Source organism: Suncus etruscus, chromosome 15 (assembly GCF_024139225.1).
Source record: "Suncus etruscus isolate mSunEtr1 chromosome 15, mSunEtr1.pri.cur, whole genome shotgun sequence".
Lineage (NCBI taxonomy): Eukaryota > Metazoa > Chordata > Mammalia > Eulipotyphla > Soricidae > Suncus > Suncus etruscus.
The window spans coordinates 76,105,435-76,126,971 of record NC_064862.1 but is presented as its reverse complement, the minus strand read 5'-3'; the positions used below and the strand labels follow the sequence as shown (position 1 = coordinate 76,126,971).

Sequence of the window (21,537 nt, the reverse complement as noted above, 5' to 3'; positions counted from 1 at the left end):
GCTCAGGGGTTCTCCTGGCTCACGCTCAGAACTCGCCTCCTGGCAGGCACAGGGACCATATGGGATGCCGGGATTTGAATCACCGACCATCTGCATGCAAGGCAAACGCCATTCCCCTTCATGCCATCTCTCTGGCCCCAACCGACACCTTCTATTGAAGAACTTCTGTGTGGATACTGCCCTCAACACTAGTTTGTTCTAGCCCCTCAGTTACCCTTTTGTTTGGCAGAGAACAACTCATCACTCTTTAGGCAATGTGGGGTGCCAATGCTAAATTATGCCCTCAACCCCAGTTAATTCTGAGTGACCTTGGCACAGTTGAACATGTACACAAACTCCTCGCTTAATGACCAAGTTCCGTTTGGTCGTTAAGTGAATTGGTCGTTAAGAGAGGAACTGCATGTACTGTATACAACAGTACAGTATACACATAGTACTTGACAATACAGTATTCTGAATAAGTAAAAATAACGAAAAAAACGTTTGAAAGATCTAACTGAAAACTTCCGTTTGTTTTAATTTGCATAGGTTGTAAAATTTACACACAGTACTGCAATGGATTACAGAACATAAAGTTAGTAAAGTAGGTACGGTGAAGAGATGGTGGTAAGTGCAAGTTGTCGCTAAACAGGTAGGTCGTTAAGCAAGGAGTATCTGTATTCCAGTTCAGACCTTAGCCTGTGAAGCCAGACAACCTAGTTTTGTGTCCTGGCTTTGCTGATTACTAATTATGAGCCCCCAATGCTCAGTCAACCTTTCTCTATCCCATTTGCTCATCAGCACAGGAGATCCTGACAATGCCATGGTGCAAGATTGTTGAGTGGATAGGATCAGTTAATGTAGCCAAGAATAAGGAATATTAGATATCGTGGACAAAGGGTGGATCTGCTCCATGTCTGTGTGTGTGCATGCATTTGTATATGTGTGTGTGGTTCCTTTTTCTCCAGTGCCAGTTGAGAAGACATTCTAGAACATTCTAGAACTTATCACTCAAAGCCAAATAGGGCAGTGGATCTCTCCTCTCCTAGATTTCTCATTCCATCTTTGCTCTCTATTATGCCCTCAGGAACTCTAGGCCTCTGACTTGGCTAGGGGAGGAGGGCATCTTAACTGACACAGAAGAGTAGAAGAAGGAAGTGGAAAGATTTCCAGGAAAACCCTAGAAGGATAAAGTGGTAGAGAGATGGACTGATCTGAAGAGGGGCCTTATGGTTGGGATACATTCTTCAGATACTGATTCTGGTTCATTTTCCTCAGAAACCCAGGAGGAAAGAGGCCCAGACATGCTTAAAGACCCTCTTTCCCAATTCTGTCCCCCTTTATAGCTCCAAGAATGAGAATAGTTGAAAGAGAAAAGATGATGGGGAGCTCAACCCAGGAACTTCTTTTTTGGAAGACGGCACACCGATTGGTGCTCGGATGTTACTTCTAGTTCTGTATTCAGGAATCATTCCTGGTGAGCTCAGGGATGCCGGAGGTTAAACTGGGTCAATTGTGTACAAAGCAAGTAAGTGATTACAAACTGAACTATCGCTCCGGCCCCTACGTGTGCTTTTCTTAACTAACTCATGTCCCTATTGCTAGCTCTACATTTATTTGTATTTTTGTTTGCTTAGGCCCTTTAGAATGTGACTCTATTGAAGCAATAGAACCATGAACACAAGGACACAGAATCAAGCACTGAGTGGTGACCTCGAGGCTGAGTGATGTCTGCAAACTTGCCATAGTACTTGCCTTGTCATAGCAATGCCACCAAAATATTGCCCCACTTGGGTACCCTGTATGAACAAGATTCAAGTTTCTGCCTAAACAGAGACCTAACGGACTCTAGACTAACCTAATCTTGCTTTTTTCCATCCTTTTCTTTTTCTTCTGTCCACTCAAGCATAGCTTTTTAAAACTTATTTCTTTTTTTTTTTCCTTCTCTTTTAAGTGTAGCTTTTGAGATTTGAACCCAGGTGCACAAATCATTCCTAAGTTAACACTACACCCTATACTGCAACAATTTTCTGGGTCAGTGAAAGTTTGGGGTGGTCTTCCTTCCTCCCCTGAAGGGTTGTTTTCACATATATCAAGAAGAAATTCTTAGAACAGTGGACATGCTCTATCCCTATGTCCCTGACCACTGGGCCTGTAGCTAGATCTTCCTTTCCCTACTTAGAATGGTCCAAGTCAGCTCATTTTAAGTTGAAGATATTGTAAATTGAGATCCATTTCAGCCACTTAACCAACCAACTGAGTTTTGTAGCTTAGTCTCCTACTGAATCTAATGCCTTGGGCACCATCCAAGTGCAGAATGCCATTAACTAGAAATATTGATAAGTAGAACAATTACAAGATGCATGATAGAGGAACTCAAGGCTCTGTGTATAATTTCAAGCTTAACTTTGTCCTGTTACTAAGGGACTGAGTCCAAAGGTGCTGATAGGGACACTGAGTTTCTCATAGTTGTATAACGACTTTAATCAATTGTACTCTATTTGTCTGTTTATTTGTTTTCAACCTGAATCATGTCTTCAGCATGCCTGAGCATGGCAAGCCCAAAGAAGTGATGAAATGCAATGATGGAACAGGCGTTAGATAGTAAGTTGATAAGAAATTAGATTTGGTCTTGAAAAAGATGAAGGCTTGTTAGTTCTCACTGGGGTTTTTGTTTCCAGATGAAGGAGAAAGACTCTGGGTTTAGGGGAAGGAACTTAGTGAACAGTGGTGATCAGATGGCATTTTGTGGTCTCTCTTTGTTTGGGGGGAGATTCTGTGTCCCCACCTCACCCTTCCTAGGCCCTGGTTTGTGTCTGTCTTATTTCCAATTGGGACTGAAGTGTGGGAGGGCTCTTGGTTGTGGGTGGTGACTGTGAGAACTGCCAACATCAAGAGAACAGAATGCTCACCTCTTTGCTATGATGGTTTTAGACCACCCCACTTTCCATGATGAAACCCCAGAAGCACCTCCATCTTTTTAGCTTAGGGGGTTATCCTGGCAACTCAGGAAGACATGTGGGGTCACCAAACCTGTTTCTATCTCCTGTTATCTGGGGATGGGAGTTTTGCTTGATCTAGGAAGGCCAAGTGGGCAGACATGAGTAGGAATATTGGGATTTGGGGGTCTTTCTTTTTCTGGAGTTCTACATGTAGCTTCTCTTGTCTGAGTTTTGTGGACATTGCTTCTGCCTGTGACCCATTCTCTATGGATTCTATTACTCCAAGTTTCCAGAATTAGCCCATGCAGCACCTAGTTTGGTGTCTCTCTCCATTTGTTGGGGCTCTGTTCTAGAGAGGGAGAGATTTCAAAGGATCCCAGCCTATTTCCACACATCACATTTCTATGAGTGGCCCTGTATCCATTCATCGGTGAGGAGAGGGCCTGGTGAATGGCACCATCTGGCACCTAAAGCCACAGTAGAAACTCAATGGCAAAACTTTCTAACTGGAGGACAAGAGTCCAGGAGAAGGGAAGGAGGTGGGTTAGAAGGTCAGGACTTTACCAATGAGGCATAGGCCAAAGTCAGGCCATTCCAGGACCTTTCATGGCAGGGGATGGGCTGAGAGAGAGAAAAATAGAGATAGAGACAAAGAGACAGAGACAGATAGAGACAGAGAGAGGCAGATAGACAGAAACAGATGATGAGTGAGGGGGAAGTACTCAAATACGGCTTAAATGTCTTCAGTTTCAGGATTTGCTTCCATAGTTTCTTCAATGTAATATGATCAACCAACAAATGGTGATATGTTGGTGAACTGGCAACTTTTGTCGGCCTAGGTTTCTCCCATGGTGGGTCCCTAACTGCCTGCTCACCAGTTTCTTATCAAGCAAGTAAGACCTCCAGTCTCCAAATGCTGGAGCCCCTTGACTCAGACACACTTTGCTGTCTTTTTGTTGTTGTTTTGTTTCTGGCTATGTTTCTGGCTCTATGCTCAGGGGTCACCCCTGGCAGGGGTTGGGGGACCATATACAGTCTGAGGATAGAACCCAAGTCACCTGCATGCGAGGCAAGACTTCATGCCTTGTATTATCTCTGGCCCTCAAGTGATCTTCTTGAGATGTGTGTGTGTGTGTGTGTGTGTGTGTGTGTGTGTGTGTGTATGTGTGGCCAGTCATGTTGTTATTGGGGGTTAAGGTGGTAGGTGTTTGGTGGTTGGGGGTACCCTTAGTGATCTGGGATCTTTCTCTTTTTACTCATTGAACCCTGATCTTTTCCAAGAGAAGCATCATCTTTGGCCAAGAGTCTAACCCATTGACCACTGTCCTATGGCCCCAGCCCTTTCTTGGATGCCCCTGAGCACAAATCATTTGTCTGGTGCTTCTCACTGAGCAGGGCTAGGTGCCCAGCATGTCCTTGAGAGGTCCACAGTCTGATAAGGGCCCTGGGTGTGGAAGCCAACAATGGTGCCCAAGGGGTAAAGGGGCATGAAGCAAAAGTGCAAGGGCTGAGGGGTATGGTAGCAGCTACCCAGAGAGGAAGGGAACTCTCTCTCTTTTCAAGGGTCTCTATCTGAGCGGGTGTTGAAGCATAGGGGCTTGCTAGAGGACTTGGCCTAGTTAACTACCCACACATAGGATTTAGCTGAAGGGGTTGAGGATGGTGGAGGAGGGCAGGCAGCCTTGGAGACAAGGACAGATTAGAAGAGCTTTGCATTCTGTGTCTAGAGTTTCTATCACCTTTGGGCTTTCTGATAATAATACGTGAATAGTTAACTATTGATTTGCTGCTCGGAGACTAGCCTGATAGTTGTGCCAGCTGGGAAGGAAGAGGTGGGGCATGAGGCCTTTCCTGGCAGCGGGCTCAGCCCCACCCATCTTCAGAGCTCATAAACACTCGCCTAGTGAATCTGTGTGGGCCTTAGCGAAGATCTGCACACAAGGCCAGGCCAGGCCAGCCCAGGCCCTCTGCACAGCTGGGGAAGGAACAGGCCCTGACAGTGCCTGCAGTGGGGGTCACCATGGATCTGATCCCTAACTTCTCTGTGGAAACTTGGCTCCTCTTGGCTGCCAGCTTTGTGCTCCTCTATTTGTGAGTGTCTGTTCTGCTCCTGGCTGGGTCCTGGGTGGGGGTTCTCAGGTCTTCCGGAAGGGAAGGTGCTTAGGTAGTCCATGGAGGTGTGAACCCCACCTTGCCCCAACCCCTGTGTCTCTGCAGCTCATTCTTTGCTTGTGGGGCTGATCTGATTAACAGCCAGTATAGACCCAGAAGGATGAGCCAGATTCCAGCAGGGGCTGATTGAAGTCGCTCATGCTGAGTGTGTGTGTGTGTGGGGGGGGTCCCCAGCCTCATCAGATGCCTTGGGGAATTCTGGAGACAGGGATTTAGGGCCTATTTTCTTCTCCTTTTCTGTTCCTATCATTCTGGCACTTCCCTCTCCAGCACCATCCCGCACAGGCCAATGGCTGCACCCAGACTTTGGAGGGGGCACAGTTCTCCCCTTTCCCTTGGACTTCACTCAGCCTCCTCTGCTGTGCCCCTCCTATGAAGCCCCTCCAGAGATGCGCCCCCATTTGTTGAGCCCTAAATGAGGATTACAGAGTGAAGAAAACATGCAATATTGGGATCTTTTCCTTTTCTTTCCTTATTCCTTGCAGTCCCTATGGGTGGCTGTGAGTGTACAGAGACCGATAACTCCATTGCAGTAGAGACAGATTCCCCCAGTGCAGTACAGAGAGATTCCCTCATTGCACTAGAGACAGACCTACTCTTTCAGAAGCAGTTTGTGGCTGTATCACTCAGTCCTGGAAACTAGTTGAGAGTTTGAATCTTAATCCTGTTGGTGTCGCAAAACCAGAGAACAGCCTTGATGTGGGTCCAGGAACCAGGGAGCAGAGTTGTATCCATGGCTGCAGAAGGTCCCTGCATGTCACCTTTGACCCCGACTTCAATGTCATGAGCATTGGGAGGAATGCAGTGAGGATAGGACACAGAAAAGATAAAACCTATCTGGCACGTTTGAAATAATTAGTCAGAGAGGTAAGGGAAGTGTGGCAACATCATATTGAGGATGTTTCAGAATGACTGATTTCATTGCACGTAGTTTAGATTTTCTAGTTCACCTAAGGTGACTTGTCTACTGAAAGATGCAGAGGACTGTGGTCAGTGTCTGTGAGCACACAGAAATGTGAGTGAAAGAACCTTCTAGAACAGATTCGGCATGGGTTCATGAGACCCAATTAAAGTGCAGACCCAGAGCCTGACCTCTGTGATTTGCTCGACACTGAACTGATTGTTGCTACTGCAGAGAAGAACTGGACTGGGAGGCACAGTGCTGCCCCCCCTTTGGGCAGAGGGTCACATGCCAGACCGCTGTTTTGCAGAAAGGTTCCAGCCAGGGTGCCCTGCTGTGCTTTCAAGCTCTTGTCCTTAGGAGCAGCTTTCCCCCTGGACTCAGATGACTAGATTTGCTGGATTAGTACAGATGATTATATGAACAAGATACACCTTAGAGCAGGGGTCTCAAACTCAATTTATCTGGGGGCCACAGGAGGCAAAGTCGGGGTGATCCTTGAGTGCAAAGTCAGTAGTAAGCCTTGAAAATTGGGGGTGTGTGACCCAAACAACTAAAGCAAAACAAAACAAAAAAAGATTTCTCTAGGGCAGGGCCACAAAATGTTGTGTGAGTTTGAAATCCCTGCCTTAGAGTCTTGACTGTAAGGCTGGAGAATGAGGTTCTACTTAATGTTTGGGAACATCTGTGGTCACTTCTACAACTTTGCATACACATGACATATTTTGCTGTGAATGTGAGTGGTACCAGATGGGAAACCTGCAGGCGTGGCCCTGCTGAGCCATCACTCTCTCTGCACTGCACTCCAGAGCTTGTTGCTCTGTCCTAGAGAGTACCCCATGCAGCTGACTTTGCTAGTTTGCCTTCTTGTAGGCCTGACAATTCATGCCTCACACAGGACTGGCTGCCTCCCTTCCCTCCACTCTGCCATCTCTTAGGAACACTGAAATGGGAAGGCTTATATGAATCTAGACTATGCCTCCCTGTCCTCTTGTCCCCTGCTGGGTCCCCCACTTGTCCCCTGAGAGTGGCAGGCAGGCCTATCATAGGCAGCATCAGCTTCAATGGGCTTTTATATTTTTGTTTTTTTTTATATTTTATAAATTTAAACATTTTAATATTTTATACTTATATTATGTGTTGTTTTTATATTATTTTATATATTTTATTTGTTTGATTTTGGATCACTTTCTGTGGGTGGTGTTCAGGGATTACTCCTGGCTCTGCACTCAGGAATCACTTCTGGCAGGCTCAACAAATTAAATCTGGGTCAACTGCGTGCAAGACAAACACCCTCCCTGCTGTGCTTTTGCTCTGGCTCAGAGGAACTTGAGGACTGTTTGAGGCACAGAGCAGAAAATGATATCATCTTTCTGTGTCTGACACTATTCTGTGGGGGAAAATGGCAGGCAGTGGGGCCAGAGACCCTGATGGGAAGAAAAGTCTGGAAATGGGTTCTTTGGTCATGGATCCTTTCACAGAGCCTCTTTCCCCCTTCTCTAGGTGGAATCGTGTTGTCTGATGGCACAGATGTGGGTGGAGCAAAAAGATGCTTACCACTTGTTGGGTCAGTGGGAGGGTTGGGCACAATTTTTGGTCTGAGAACCTAAGAGCAAGGAGTAGCTCCTACATGGAACAGGACCCAGGTGGGGGATGAGCACAGGCGTCTATGGGCCGACAGGCTGGTTCTTGGGAACTCTCTGATGTTAACTAGTTGTGCTCAAGCAAATCTCATCAGAAAATATCTCACTCAGACAGAAAAAAAATAACCCTTTCACCCACTTTGAACAATTCCCCATTCCTAGAATGAGATGTGTTCCATTAATGTTCTAATAAATATGACCTAATTCTCTGGACCGATTCCCAGTCTGCACCAAATGAAATTTTGGAAACTTGGACCAACAATTGGCCAGAGGAATTTAGCTGCTTTTAGTGTGTCAGTGGAAGTGGGGACGTGAATGACTGGGGACCTGATTGTTGCTTTTGGAATTGCTGGGATTGGTTATCACCTCCATGTTACCTTGTTCACTTGACCACCCCAGTCGCCCAAATCCTCTGACCTTCTTTGTCTTTCTTTTACAGCTATGGGACCTACACCCATGGATGCTTTAAGAAGCTGGGAATCCCAGGGCCCAAACCGCTGCCGTTCTTCGGAACAGTTTTGGCCTATAGACATGTAATTCAGCTTTGAGCTCCCTCTTTTCCTTCATCTGGATTTTCATTGCCATGGCATGGGTCCATGGCAGAGGTGCCCTTCTTGGAGGAAATTGGGGGTGTCAACTTTCTGAAAATTTTATCATAGGCCCTACCCAGCACCTGGCCAGGATTACTTGAGGTCTCCGTGGGATGGCCCAGTTCTCTTTTGTGCTGGTGACGCAGTACAGTCTTGATGTCTGATGTAGAACTGGGGGAGGCTTTTCTTCTTCTAGGGGGCAGGTTGTATTAGTCCTAAGTAAAGCATGGGAGAGCCTTGATGGGGCTCTTCCCTGTCCACAGCACCTAGAATTTCTGTGGGGAAAAATGGAGGGTCCCAGGCTTCCTGTGGGAAGAAAGAAGGGTCTCAGGCAGCGCTTTTCATTGCCCATACACCCATATTTCCCATGGAGAGCACTCACTTTGCAATTCAAGTGGTCTTTGTGAGACCATGAGTGAAGCCTGGACTCTCCCAGGGCCCCTGACCCTATAGATATCTCAGGGGTGTCCTTTGGGGGGGGGCGGGTATCTGAGACTGAGAGCAGAGACCATTTTTCTGTCTCATGTCAGTGACTTCAGAGGAGGCACCTCTGGGAGCCTGAGGGTCACGATGACAAGATGATGCTTGTCTGTGGACTTTGGCTGCTTTACCATTTGGGGATGTTTTAATTACTTATTTGTGGTTTGGGGGCCTTGCTCAGCAGTGCTTAGAGTCTACTTCAAGCTCTGGGGCTGCTCCTAGTAGTGTTGGGAATGAAAGTGGGGCCCCTTGCACACCATACATATGCTCAGCCTATTGAGCTTCTAAAATGGGGCTTTTATGTTTTAACTTAAAATAACATTGGGGTAGGGAGCTGGAGTGATAGTGTAGTAGGGAGGGTGCTTGCATTGCATGTGCCTGACCTGGGTTTGATCCCTGGCATCCTATCTGATCCCCAAGGTCACAAGGAGCCACCTCTGAGTATAGACCAAGGAACGAACCATTAGCACTGCTGGGTGTGGCCCTAAAACAAAACAAAGCAAAATAAAAAAAAAATTTAAGGCAGGGTTGGAGCAATATCACAGTGGATAGAACTTTTACTTTGTACACAGTTGCTGGATTCGATCCCCAGTATCCCACACGGTCCCAAGCCTGCCAGGAATGATTCCTGAGCACAGAGCCAGGAGTAACTCCTGAATTCTGTTAGGGGTGGCCTCAAAACAAAACAAAACAAAACAAAAATTTTATGGCTCAATCCTTGTAGCATAGTGTTTCTCAAGCAGGAGTCATATTTTACCTCCTGGTATTCTGAGAGGGTCCTAGGTAAAAATCAAGTAAATGAAGGTGCATCTAGTAGAGTTGGGATTGGGGTATGAAGGATGGAAGCAAGGTTGGAGGCCAGGGCTGGGAGAAGCTTGATAGATGTTGTTCTTTTAGGGGACTAATACAATTTTGTTTCTTGTTGCAGGGCTTTTGGGACTTTGACATGAATTGTTTTAAAAAGTATGGGAAAATCTGGGGGTGAGTATTATAGAAACTGGGGTTGAGACCCTTGCAAACAGAGCAAAGTCCCTGGGAGGAGCCTCTAAAGCGAAGTCCAGATGTCCCCTGGCCTGCCAGGGCCCTTGTACCATGGGCCTCCTGCCCAGTTGGCCAGCAGAGTGACTGGCTGTGTCACTGGGCTTCAGATATTGGTGACCCTCAGTGACCTTGTGTCACTTTGTCCTGATATCTGCTGTTCCCCCACATCTTTTTGGCCTTCTTCAGTCCCTTGCAATGCCCTCTTGAATCTCTGATTTCACTTCTTTTCAAAACACATCAACAGCCTGCAATGGAATGAAAACCCAAAACCTTCTTTACATTTCAAGCTTGGAATTTGCCCTGTGGTGGTGGTGGGAAAGGCCTCGAATTGACCTGAAACAGAATTAGGAGAGTGGGCAGCACTGGCATGGTGCTTAGTGGGAGTTTAGGCCTCGACTGTTCTAAATATGCAGATGCAGAGAAGGAAAAAGGGCCTGGGAGCAAACTGAGAGACAAATTAACAGAGCTCCCAGGAAGAAAGATATCTTTTAAGAGGATTTTACAGGAGCTTCTGTAATTTATTTATTTATTATTTATTTATTTATTTATTTTGTTTTTTGTTTGGTCATATTCGTACCTTCCTGACACTGAGCAAAGCTCTTTTTCTTAGTTAAGATAGATTTTCTTGTAGCAAACCACAGGAAATAGGAACAAGGAGATCATTGGGAATCCTGCCACTGTTTGCAGATGCTGTCTCCCTGCTGATCAAACAGTGGGTCATTGTTTCTTACGAGTATCGATCGGGTCAGCTGCATCTTTCCTGTGCTTGGACCTGTCTTTCAACTATATCGTTTCCAGTGTCAATATTAGTACCAGCCATTTCTAATGACTGAGCTATCTTTAACATAATTTGTAATCATTTGCTATTTAGTTTTAGATTATTTGTTGCCTTCTATTATTGCTAATCTAACTTCCTTTTGATGATATAATATGTTTTGATATAATAGGATATAATATAATATAATAATTAACATGCTATACTATGCTTATTGCTATGCTATGCTATACCTTTTTTGGTTTTAGGGCCATAACCCAATGCTGCTCAGGAGATTACTCTTTTTTTTTTTTTTTGTTTGTTTGTTTTTGTGTCACACCCGGTGATGCTCAGTGGTTACTCCTGGCTGTCTGCTCAGAAATAGCTCCTGGCAGGCACGGGGGACCATATGGGACACTGGGATTCGAACCAACCACATTTGGTCCTGGATCGGCTGCTTGCAAGGCAACCGCAGCTGTGCTATCTCTCCGGGCCCAGGGATTACTCTTGACTCTACACAGGAATTACTCTTGGCAGGCTCAGAGGACCAGATAGGTTGCTGTGGATCAAGCCTAGGTTGACTACATGCAAGGCAAACACCCTATGGCTGTACTATAGATCAAGCCCCATAATCTAATATTTTAAATGTATTGGAGGATGGTATTGGCAGCATTGGATATACACATCTCATAGAATCGACAAAGCTCTAAGGTGACTTCTGAGGCTGGAATCTCTAGGAATGTGGTTCCGTAGCCTCAGGTTGAAGGCTGAGCTTCTCTGTCTGGCTTGGGCTAAAGACACTGCCTGTTGAATTGACCAGCTTTCTTTCCCCACCACAGGTTTTATGATGGTCGAAAGCCTGTGTTGGCCATCACTGACCCAGATCATGATCAAGACAATCCTAGTGAAAGAGTGTTATTCTGTCTTCACAAACCGGCGGGTAGGCATCTTCCTCCATTACCTTATGAACTGAGTGTATCTTCTGGAATATGGAAAGAATTGCAGGAAGTTATCCCTCCAATATCTATTTGTTCCCAGGCCATGTCTCCTTCATTCATCCTTGTTGCTTTAAGCCCTTAGGATGGGCTTGGATGGTAGAGATGGAGGCCTTTGTCCTTAGGCCCCCGCCACCGTGGCTCCATCCCCCATTACAGGCAGGTCATCATCTTCAGGTGGTTGTGGCGGCGGGAATCAGACTCACTCAGACAGGCTTCGGGAGTATCAGCTTTATTCATACCCCTATCCACCACATATGTGGTCAATCTCAAACATTTACACATGCCTATCCTAGGTTGCCAGCGTCTTAACTTCTTTCAGCATGTCTCCTGGCATGGCAAAGACCATCCTGGCAAAGGCCTTAATTCCTTGGGTCAAAGGCTTATCTAACCTTCCCAAGACCCCCTCCCTGGAATAGGCGGGGTCTTGCAGGTAAAGTTACCCGTAGTATGCGGGTGGAGTCACACATCCTGTTCTCCCAATGCTAATAACTTTCCACAATTATTTTGCTCTTCAAATGCCAATGGCCATGGGCCATTTTGTTTTATTCTACACAAACTATTGTATTTAACTTTTTTGTTATTATAATTTAGACCACATGTTGACAATTGGATTCACGTTTATGGTTTTGATGTGCACAAGCTATCACATTGCATCATCATCAAAGACCAAAGGCTCTCCACCAATGACTCAATATACTTAATAGTTCACTTTCTCCACTGTTCCCAATGAGGGGTCCTTTGCTGTGTGGTCCAGGCCAACTATCTGTATTCATTTGATGCTGTCTATTTCCAAGTTTTATCTCTAGATACTCAATGAGGGAGGGCATTTGACTTATGTCTTTTTTTTTTTTTTTTGTCTTCTTTTCTCTGATTTAAGTTACTTAACAGAATGCCCTCAAATCTTGTCCATGTTGTGGGAAGTTGCATGATTTCATTTTTTTCTTATATCCTTTTGAAGCTTTAAGAAAAAAAAACATGGCCCGGAGAGATAGCACAGTGGCGTTTGCCTGGCAAGCAGCTGATCCAGGACCAAAGGTGGTTGGTTCGAATCCCGGTGTCCCATATGTTCCCCCGTGCCTGCCAGGAGCTATTTCTGAGCAGACAGCCAGGAGTAACCCCTGAGCACCGCTGGGTGTGGCCCCAAAACCAAACCAAACCAAACCAAAACAAAACACAACAAAAAAAAAAAAAAAAGAAAAAAAACCATATGTGATCCTGGGGACTAAACTGTGATCAGTCACATTGCAAGACAAGCCTTTTAAATTCTGAAATGTCAGGCCTTATCATTTTATTTTTATTTTATTTTATTTTTAATAATACCTTTATTTAATACCATGATTACAAACATGTTTGTAGGTAGGAACCTTGTCTTTAAGAAGGATGCTGGAAATGCGTCATATGTGTTTTCAACTCTAAGCTTCTAAAGCTAAGTATTTAGAATAAATAGTTATTGAGTTTGAGCAAAGGGCCTGACAATTATGAGGTCACTAATTACTTTGTTGAAAGACTCATGATCATTGGACAAATGTTCTTTCACCCATTAAGATCTCTAATATTTATGTAGGGGAAAATGACTTTTCTCTGGATTTTAGTCTATAGGTCCAGTGGGATTTATGAGAGATGCCATCTCTCTATCTGAGGACGAACAGTGGAAGAGATTGCGGTCGTTGCTGTCTCCAACTTTCACCAGTGGAAAGCTCAAGGAGGTAAGAACCTAAGAGAAATTTAATTAGAAAATCAAATATGACTATAGAGACTGTAGTAGATGAAATCCTGGTCTTGTTTTTAGAGATTGCCTTTAGAATCTGACGTCCTTTAATCTTTGTGGCCCAGAAGGAACATTGCAAGGTTGATATTACAGTGAAACTCATACAACAATGGTTGGGAACATGGTTGAATCTCTGTCTCTAATTCGGGTGCTACTGTGTCTTGTGTAGATGTTCCCCATCATTGACCAGTATGGGGATATGTTGGTGAAGAATATGAAGAAAGAAGTAGATAAAGGCAAATTCGTAACCATGAAAGAGTAAGTAGGAGTATGGCTGTAGGGAGTCTGAGCTGCTTGGTGATGCGCTGAAGGGAGCCCCCCTAGACTGTGGGAGGAGAACCAGGTGCACGCCGCCTGGTGGACGTCCCTAGGAAGGGCTCCTGACTGAATGATCCCTGTTGCCCTGATCTCCAATTTAAGGCATTGATGTCCCCTGTTATCTGTACTCAAAGCACACTGCTAATGGCCACTGAATGGGGGTCCCCCAATTCCTCTATAGAAAGTTGGGTTGAATTTTATTTTGTGTCCCTAAAACACCACTAGCTGCCTCATTGCCAGCGGAATAAGCGCCCATGAGTGTAGGTGATAAACTAGTTGTTGTAAAAAGAGAGGCACTTCTCTATCTTATCTGGAACCCATGATATTACAAACAATTGATGCTGCACAGATTGGATATAGATACAGAGAGGAGTAGTTTAATTTCCTCATTTTATACTTTCTCTCCTCAGTGTCTTTGGAGCCTATAGTATGGATGTAATTACCAGCACATCATTTGGAGTAAATTGTGGATTCCTCAACAAACCAAACGATCCCTTTGTGGAAAATACCAAGAAGCTCTTGAGATTTAATTTCCTTGATCCATTCTTGCTTATAATAAGTATGTCTGATATTATTTAAAAAGTCTTTTCTTCATCCTTGATTTGTTCTTCCTTTTCTTTGTCCCCTACCCCTTCCCTGATGACCTTTGTCAGGTTGAGGAAACCTTAATCATTTTTTTTTTTTTTTTTTGTTTTTTGGGTCACACCCAGCAGCGCTCAGGGGTTCCTCCTGGCTCTATGCTCAGGAAATCGCTCCTGGCAGGCTCAGGGGACCATATGGGATTCCGGGATTTGAAACCACTGATCTTCTGCATGAAAGGCGCTTACCTCCATGCTATCTCTCCGACCCCTCTTTTTTTTTTTTTTTAAGGCTTTAAGCACAAAAGGGTGTTGGATTTTATCCAATAATCCATCTGCATTTTTTTTAGGATTGATTAGGTGGGTCTTGCTGACTGGGTATAGTAAACAGTTTTAAATTTCTAGGGGTGCTGCTCACTTATTTTATGGGGTGTACTTTTTATCTGCCGCTAAGTTCCAGTTGCTTGTATTTTGTTGTGAATCAGTGCATCCAGAAACATTGGTCTGAAGTTATTCTTTTTCTGGCATAACTTTGTCTGGATTTGGTAGTTGGATAACTTGATTATAAAAAGAATTCTAAAAATGAATTCTAAAATGAAGTCCATGTATAGTTTTACCACTCTTCTGATTAGTATGGAACATAATGGTCAATCTTGATTAGTTTGGTGTTTTCATTGTACTTTTTCTTTTTTCTTCCCTGCCCTACAGCACTCTTCCCATTCCTCACACCAGTATTTGAATTACTAGATATCTCTCTGTTTCCAAAAAGTGTCACTAATTTTTTCAAAAGCTCCATACAAAGGATGAAAGACAGTCGTATCAAAGATGACAACAAGGTAAGACTCGCTGGTGGCCCAGCAAATATCTGTTGAATTTCATGAGAAATTGTTGAGAACTGTGGAATTGTTGAGTTGAATATGAGACTCTTCACTTTCTTCCTAAGATGGGGAACTATCAAATGTGACTGTGTACTTCTCTGTCTTGTTTACACATGAGTATTTAGAGTAGATGAGTCCCATCATTTGAGAGAAAAAAAATGAAGAAAAGGGACATTGAAGAAGGAATAAAGCTAGAAACAATGGTAAAATATAATAATGGCATGCAACTGCATAAACATTTATTTATTTATTTATTTTGTTTTTTTTGGCCACACCCAGTGACACTCAGAGTTACTCCTGGCTATGTGCTCAGAAATCACCCCTGACTTGGGGAACCATATGGATGCTGGGGGATCAAACTGTGGTCCATCCTAGGCTAGTATGTGCAAGGCAGACACCTTATGCCCTGCACCACAGCTCTGGCCCCCTACACATTTATTTATTTTTAAAAATAATATCTTTATTTAAGCACTGTGATGCATACAATTAAAAAATACTATCACCTCTCTCAAAATTGATTCAGGATTAAAATTACTGCTCACAAAGATTTTCCTTGTATTATAATTTCTCTAGCTCTTAGATGGGCCAATAATATCTCAATTTTAAGTATTTATCACTTTCTTTATTGAGGAGGTTAGTGATTACACCCAACAGTGTTTTGGGACTATTTCTATTCAGCTCTTGGGGATTACTCTGGGGGGAATTCTGAGGAATAGTGCCCAGGCCTCTTGCATGCAAATCACCTGCTCAGTCCATTGAGCAATCTCTCTGGCCTTCAAGTCTCTATTTTCTCCACCATCCATGGAAGACTCATGGGGAGTGTGTTCTGTGTTCAATTCAGCCTTTCACCTTCTGCTGTGTGACCTCTGGACCTGGAGGCTGCCCATCTGCTTCCCATGTTGGCCTTCCTGAGGTCTATGGACAGTAGGAGTACATCTGCAGAGGGAGGAAGGATTGCCTGCTCTGCATCCTTGGATGGCACCAAGGATAGGTGGAATTCTGAGAGCAAAGGGCACATGGAGATGGTCTCCCTGTGATGGTGAACTGCTCAGAGGGAGAAAGGAGAGGAAGTCCAGGCTCTAACCTGAGTAGACAGAGATGATAGGGGAGGGAGTAGGTTACTCTATGGCTAGGAGATCTTGTAAAAAAAAAAGTGAGAGAGTTGAGAATCTTCTAGTGTTAAGGCTGCAGGAGTTGAGTACAAGCTTCCTGCACCTTCCCCATTGGGAACTCTTGGTGAGAATGCTTCATTCCCTCTGACTCCAGCCACACTGGGTAGACTACTGCAGTAACAGGGGCTGAATTCTAGGAAAGATGTTCATTTCTGACGTTTCCCCTTAAGTATTTTCTTCTGCTTTCAGAACCGAGTGGATCTCCTTCAACTGATGATCAACTCCCAGAATTCCAAGGAAGTGGACACCCACAAAGGTAACTAGGAGTGTGCCCAGGGCCCAGCATAGGAAGGTGGGAGGTAGGTGTGGTTCTGTAAATGTACAGACACTTTTCTAGTAGATACAAAATCCTTGTAATTCAAAGATGTACATTCAGACAGAAATAGAAGCCAGAAGGATTTTCTGTCAGTTGGCAAGTACAACTTTGCTCTGGGACTGAAGGGCAAGAGCCATCTTCAAAAACGTCCTGCCCAAAGTCAGTCAGTGTCTTAGATCATCATGGGATGCTCTGGGGGAGTTTTTCTGCAGACACTTCTCAGGCCTGAGCCAGTGAATCAGAATCTTGCCTGGAAATTTACATCAGAATCTCCTCACGTTCAGATGTGTTTTCTCCCATGTTGGAGATCTTAACTTGGACCTTAGATTTAATCAATACAATTATGCTTTTCACTTTCTTTGGAATTGATAAAGAACTTAGGGGGGAAGTCATTGAGGTTCTCTTCAAACTTCCACTCACTAGTTTTATCAACCCAGAGTATATTTCTGAGCTTTTTATGTGTTTCTTTAAAATTTTTCATAGGCTTTATTATTATTATTATTATTATTATTATTATTATTAGTTTTAGGGCCACACCAGCAATGCTCAGGGGTTACTCCTGGCTCTACACTCAGAAATCACTCCTGAAAGACTTAGGGATTTGGGATAACAGGGATAGAACCTGGGCTGGCCACATGCAAGGCAAATGCCCTCCATGCTGTGCTATCCTTGGACCCCTTTTTATTATTATTTTTAGATAGTTTTTAGATGCATAATGAAGGGGTGGTCTATATATTTATCCTAGCCCTCCCTAGTTCTACCTTCTTATAGAGGCCAAGGAAGTAGAGGAGAAGACTAGAAAAGTGGATTTACACACTTTTGAACTTTTCAAATGCTCAGACATATCAGAGGGCAAATCACTCTCTGATTCTGAATGGTTTTTCAGGACTTGCACCTGGAATTCCCATCATCTCAGCTGGGAGGTTTTCTGTTGACTGGCTATATCTTACTTATATTTGCTCCCCCTTTAGCCATGACTGATATGGAACTTGTGGCCCAATCAATCATCTTTATTTTCGCTGGCTATGAGACCACCAGCAGCACTCTGTCATTCCTCATGTATGCCCTGGCTACCAACCCTGATGTCCAGCTGAAACTACAGCAGGAAGTGGATGCGACTTTCCCCAACAAGGTGAGAGGTGCTGTCTCACATTTCAAGAGTATTTCAGGGCTGGAGCGGTCATGCAAGGGGTAGGGCATTTGCCTGGCACGTGCCTAACCTAGGATGGACCATAGTTCGATCCCACGGCATCCCATCCAAGCCAGGAGCGATTTCTGAGCACAGCCAGGAGTAACCCCTGATTGTCACTGGGTGTGGCCCCAAAACAAACAAACACAAAAGAGTATTTTACAGATGGAGTTGAAAAATTCATGCCCGATGCCCATTTACCAGAATCTCTTTCTTCCCAGGCACCACCCACCTATGAAGCCCTGTTCCAGATGGAATATCTGGATATGGTGATGAATGAAATTCTTAGATTTTTTCCAATTGCTGGCAGACTCGAGAGGGTCTGCAAGAAAGATGTGGAGATCAATGGATTACTCATCCCCAAAGACACAGTGGTCATGATGCCTATCTTCGTACTCCATAAAGATCCAGAACATTGGACAGAGCCCGAGGAATTCCGCCCTGAAAGGTACAGCCCCACACACAATACAGTCAACATTGTTCATCCTGACCTGAGCAGCCCCTGACATCTCTGAGTACAATGACAAACAGACCTAATCTGTCCTTTCTGATTCTTAGAGCAAAAATAGCATGGGAGTAGTTCTGTGACTGATCCCCCCACCAAGAGTTTCCTATACTAAGTGAGAATCTCCAATAGGGGATGCTGGTGTGTTTCTTTTTTTCACTAACATTTTTCATCATTCATTTGACAATCAGGTTCAGTAAGAAAAACAAAGACAACATCAATCCATATGTCTATATGCCCTTTGGCGCTGGTCCCCGAAATTGCATTGGCATGAGGTTTGCTCTCATGAACATGAAACTTGCTCTCGTCAAAGTAATGCAGAACTTCACCTTCAAACCTTGCAAAGAAACCCAGGTCAGTGAACTCTCCAATCTACCACATTTTTATATGGATCTAATTATTCTTCATTAAAAAACACATTTTCTTAGTGAATCAATCTATTTGACGCTGCCTGCAAATAGAAGGTCTTTAGATCTGCTAACTTTGTGGTTTTATTAAGACCCAATTAAAAATATTATCTGGAGTTTGTACTGTGAGTGTGGCATGTGAACTTAAGGCAAGTTTTAAGTTCAGTTTAAAACACCATAGAAGGAAGAGTAATGGCAGAATGAGGGAAGGTAACTGTCACATATTCTTCCCCAGCAGAACTTACAGAAACTCCACCAGAAACTCTCTGAACAGTAGCTGTAATCATTATGGCTCTTTAAGAAATTTAGAATTTGGGGGGGCCGGGTGGCGCTAAAGGTAAGGTGCCTGCTTTGCCTGCGCTAGCGTTGGACGGACCGCGGTTCGATCCCCCGGTGTCCCATATGGTCCCCCAAGCCAGGAGTGACTTCTGAGCGCATAGCCAGGAGTAACCCCTGAGCGTTACCGGGTGTGGCCCAAAAACCAAAAACCAAAAAAAAAAAAAAAAAAAGAAATTTAGAATTAGGGCCCGGAGAGATAGCACAGTGGCATTTGCCTTGTGAGCAGCAGATCCAGGACCAAAGGTGGTTGGTTCGAATCCCGGTGTCCCATATGGTCCCCCCGTGCCTGCCAGGAGCTATTTCTGAGCAGACAGCCAGGAGTAACCCCTGAGCACCGCCGGGTGTGACCCAAAAACCAAAAAAAAAAAAAAAAAGAAAGAAATTTAGAATTAAAAAATATCTCTAGGGGCCAGTAGGTAAGGCATCTGCCTTGCCCATGCTAGCCTCAGACGGACCATGGTTCGATCCCCTGGATCCCATATGGTCCCCCAAGCCAGGAGCAATTTCTGAGTACATTGCCAGGAGTAACCCCTGAGCAGCACCGTGTGCGCCCCCCCCTAAAAAAAATCTCTACGGGCCAGAGCGGTGGTGCAAGTGGTAGGTAAGGCATCATCTACCTTGCCTGCTAGCCTAGGACAGACCGCTGTTTGATCCCCCGGCATCCCATGTGGTCCTCAAATCAGGAGCGATTTTGAGTGCATAGCCAGGAGTAACCCTTGAGCGTCACCAGGTGTGGCTCCAAAACAAAAACAAAAGCAAACAAACAAAGAGCAAGGTTCCAGCAGGGAGGCTGCTTGCCTTGCACACTGCCAATCCAGGTTCCATCCTTGGCACCCCATATCCACCCTGAGCACTGCCAAGAGTGGTTCTTAAGTGCAGAGTCAGGAGTACATCTTAAACATTGCCATGTATGGCCCCTAAATAAAGCAAAACAAAACTCCTAGGTAAATCAGATATTCTAGAATAATGTGATCAGTTTAGCCTTAGGAGTTGCCCATAGATTTAAAGCATTTCAGCTAGGTGTGAAAGATACCCATAGGCCAGGAGGATCCTCTACTGTTGCATTTTACTCTTTCCTTTAAGTACTAGTTCAACCCTTCAACCCCTGCTGTATAGCCCCCACCCCCCTCTAGTCTCTCCTGTCTGCCATCAGTTCATGACAGCTGGCAGTGTTGGCTATGCACCAAATTGAAAACCTTGCCATTAAACCACCTATTTTGGCTTTGTGCATTTTCTTGCATTCCAAGAATATCTTTGATGCTTATTTTTAGAAGCTTCCAGTAAGGCCCTGCTTCAGCCAGAAATGCTGAAGGAGCCTTCTAAATCAGTATTCAGTATTCATGTACAGTTGAGTCCAGGAACTGGGAAGATAGATCATTTCTCAAGAAGCATTTCTCATTGTGGAACTGAATTATGTGACACTGAAAGTTTCTAACACCCACAAAATTATGTGGCCTTTCTCAGTGCTTTGCTGTTGGATCTCCAGATGCAGCATAATAGCAGAGAGCTTGTTAAGCATCACGAGGGCCTAGATTAGATGTCTAGAACCCCACATACCTAGAAGAAAAATGGCCAAAATGTCCAAACTTTGAGTTTGCTTGTTTATTTATTTTGGCTTATGAGACACACTTGACTATATTCAGGAGTTATTCCTGGAAGTGTTCAGGGGATGTCAAGCATCCAACCTAAACCCCAAATGCTTATTCTTTTTGTTTGAGATTTTTATCAGAAAGACTACAAGCCAATGGGATTTTCCCCCTTCAGCCTACCAAAATGGTTGCTGACTAGACATTTTGTTGAATGAAAGATGGATTCATGGCTTTACTCATCTGGAATGGCATCTATTCTAGAATACATATAAACAGTGAAAGGAATTAAAAGGCAAATGATGCTGAAATCAATATTCAACATTTCCCAGACTTGATTGATTGTTCATTCTCCACTTGTCTTCTCTGTTTTGCTTTTGTTGTTGGTCTTGCTTCCTTCACCAGTTCAACTGGAATTATGTTCCTCTTGCAGATTCCTGTGAAGTTATCAAACCAAGGATTGATTCAACCAGAGAAACCCATTGTTCTAAAGGCTGAGCCCAGATGAGGCATCAGGAGTGGAGTCTGACTTTGCATTTCATTCTTTAAGGAAGATGTATCTCAGAACTCTAGAGAGCCCCGATTTTCTTTGTGAAAAAATCTCAGTAATGAAGCCTGACTTAGATGACTATTCCTGATAGGGATCTACTGCTTCTGCTCACTCCTTGCTTTTCACTGGAGTTGACTGGTTCGAGTGATATAAAGGAGTTGATTAGTTGATTGAAAAATATAAAACAACGACAAACACTTTGATTCAATGTCAAACACAAAAATTATGGTCTTGTCCATAGAAATGTAGTGTTTTATTTTGAATACTGAGTACCACATTGAGCATGTCAATAAATATCTCTTTACTGAGTGTTCTCTGGTGTCTCTGTGTACACTTGAGAGTAGTACACTTGTACTACTTGAATCAGTAGGTGTCCATGAACCTATGGTTTCAATCAGCACAGTCAGGGATTCAGTGAGCCCTTTTCCAGA

General features: G+C 44.2%; 1 protein-coding gene across 1 annotated transcript; it reads left to right on the top strand.

Moving 5' to 3' along the window:
* Positions 1-4,816: 4,816 nt before the first annotated feature.
* Positions 4,817-21,270, top strand: LOC126030421 (cytochrome P450 3A12-like). The gene is given in 14 exon segments (XM_049788637.1): positions 4,817-5,012; positions 8,077-8,170; positions 9,636-9,688; positions 11,342-11,387; positions 11,389-11,442; positions 13,093-13,206; positions 13,438-13,526; positions 13,997-14,145; positions 14,873-15,000; positions 16,404-16,470; positions 17,502-17,662; positions 17,941-18,167; positions 18,416-18,578; positions 20,990-21,270. Coding segments are annotated over 14 exon segments (1,491 nt in total). The 5' UTR covers positions 4,817-4,941; the 3' UTR covers positions 21,065-21,270.
* Positions 21,271-21,537: the final 267 nt, after the last annotated feature.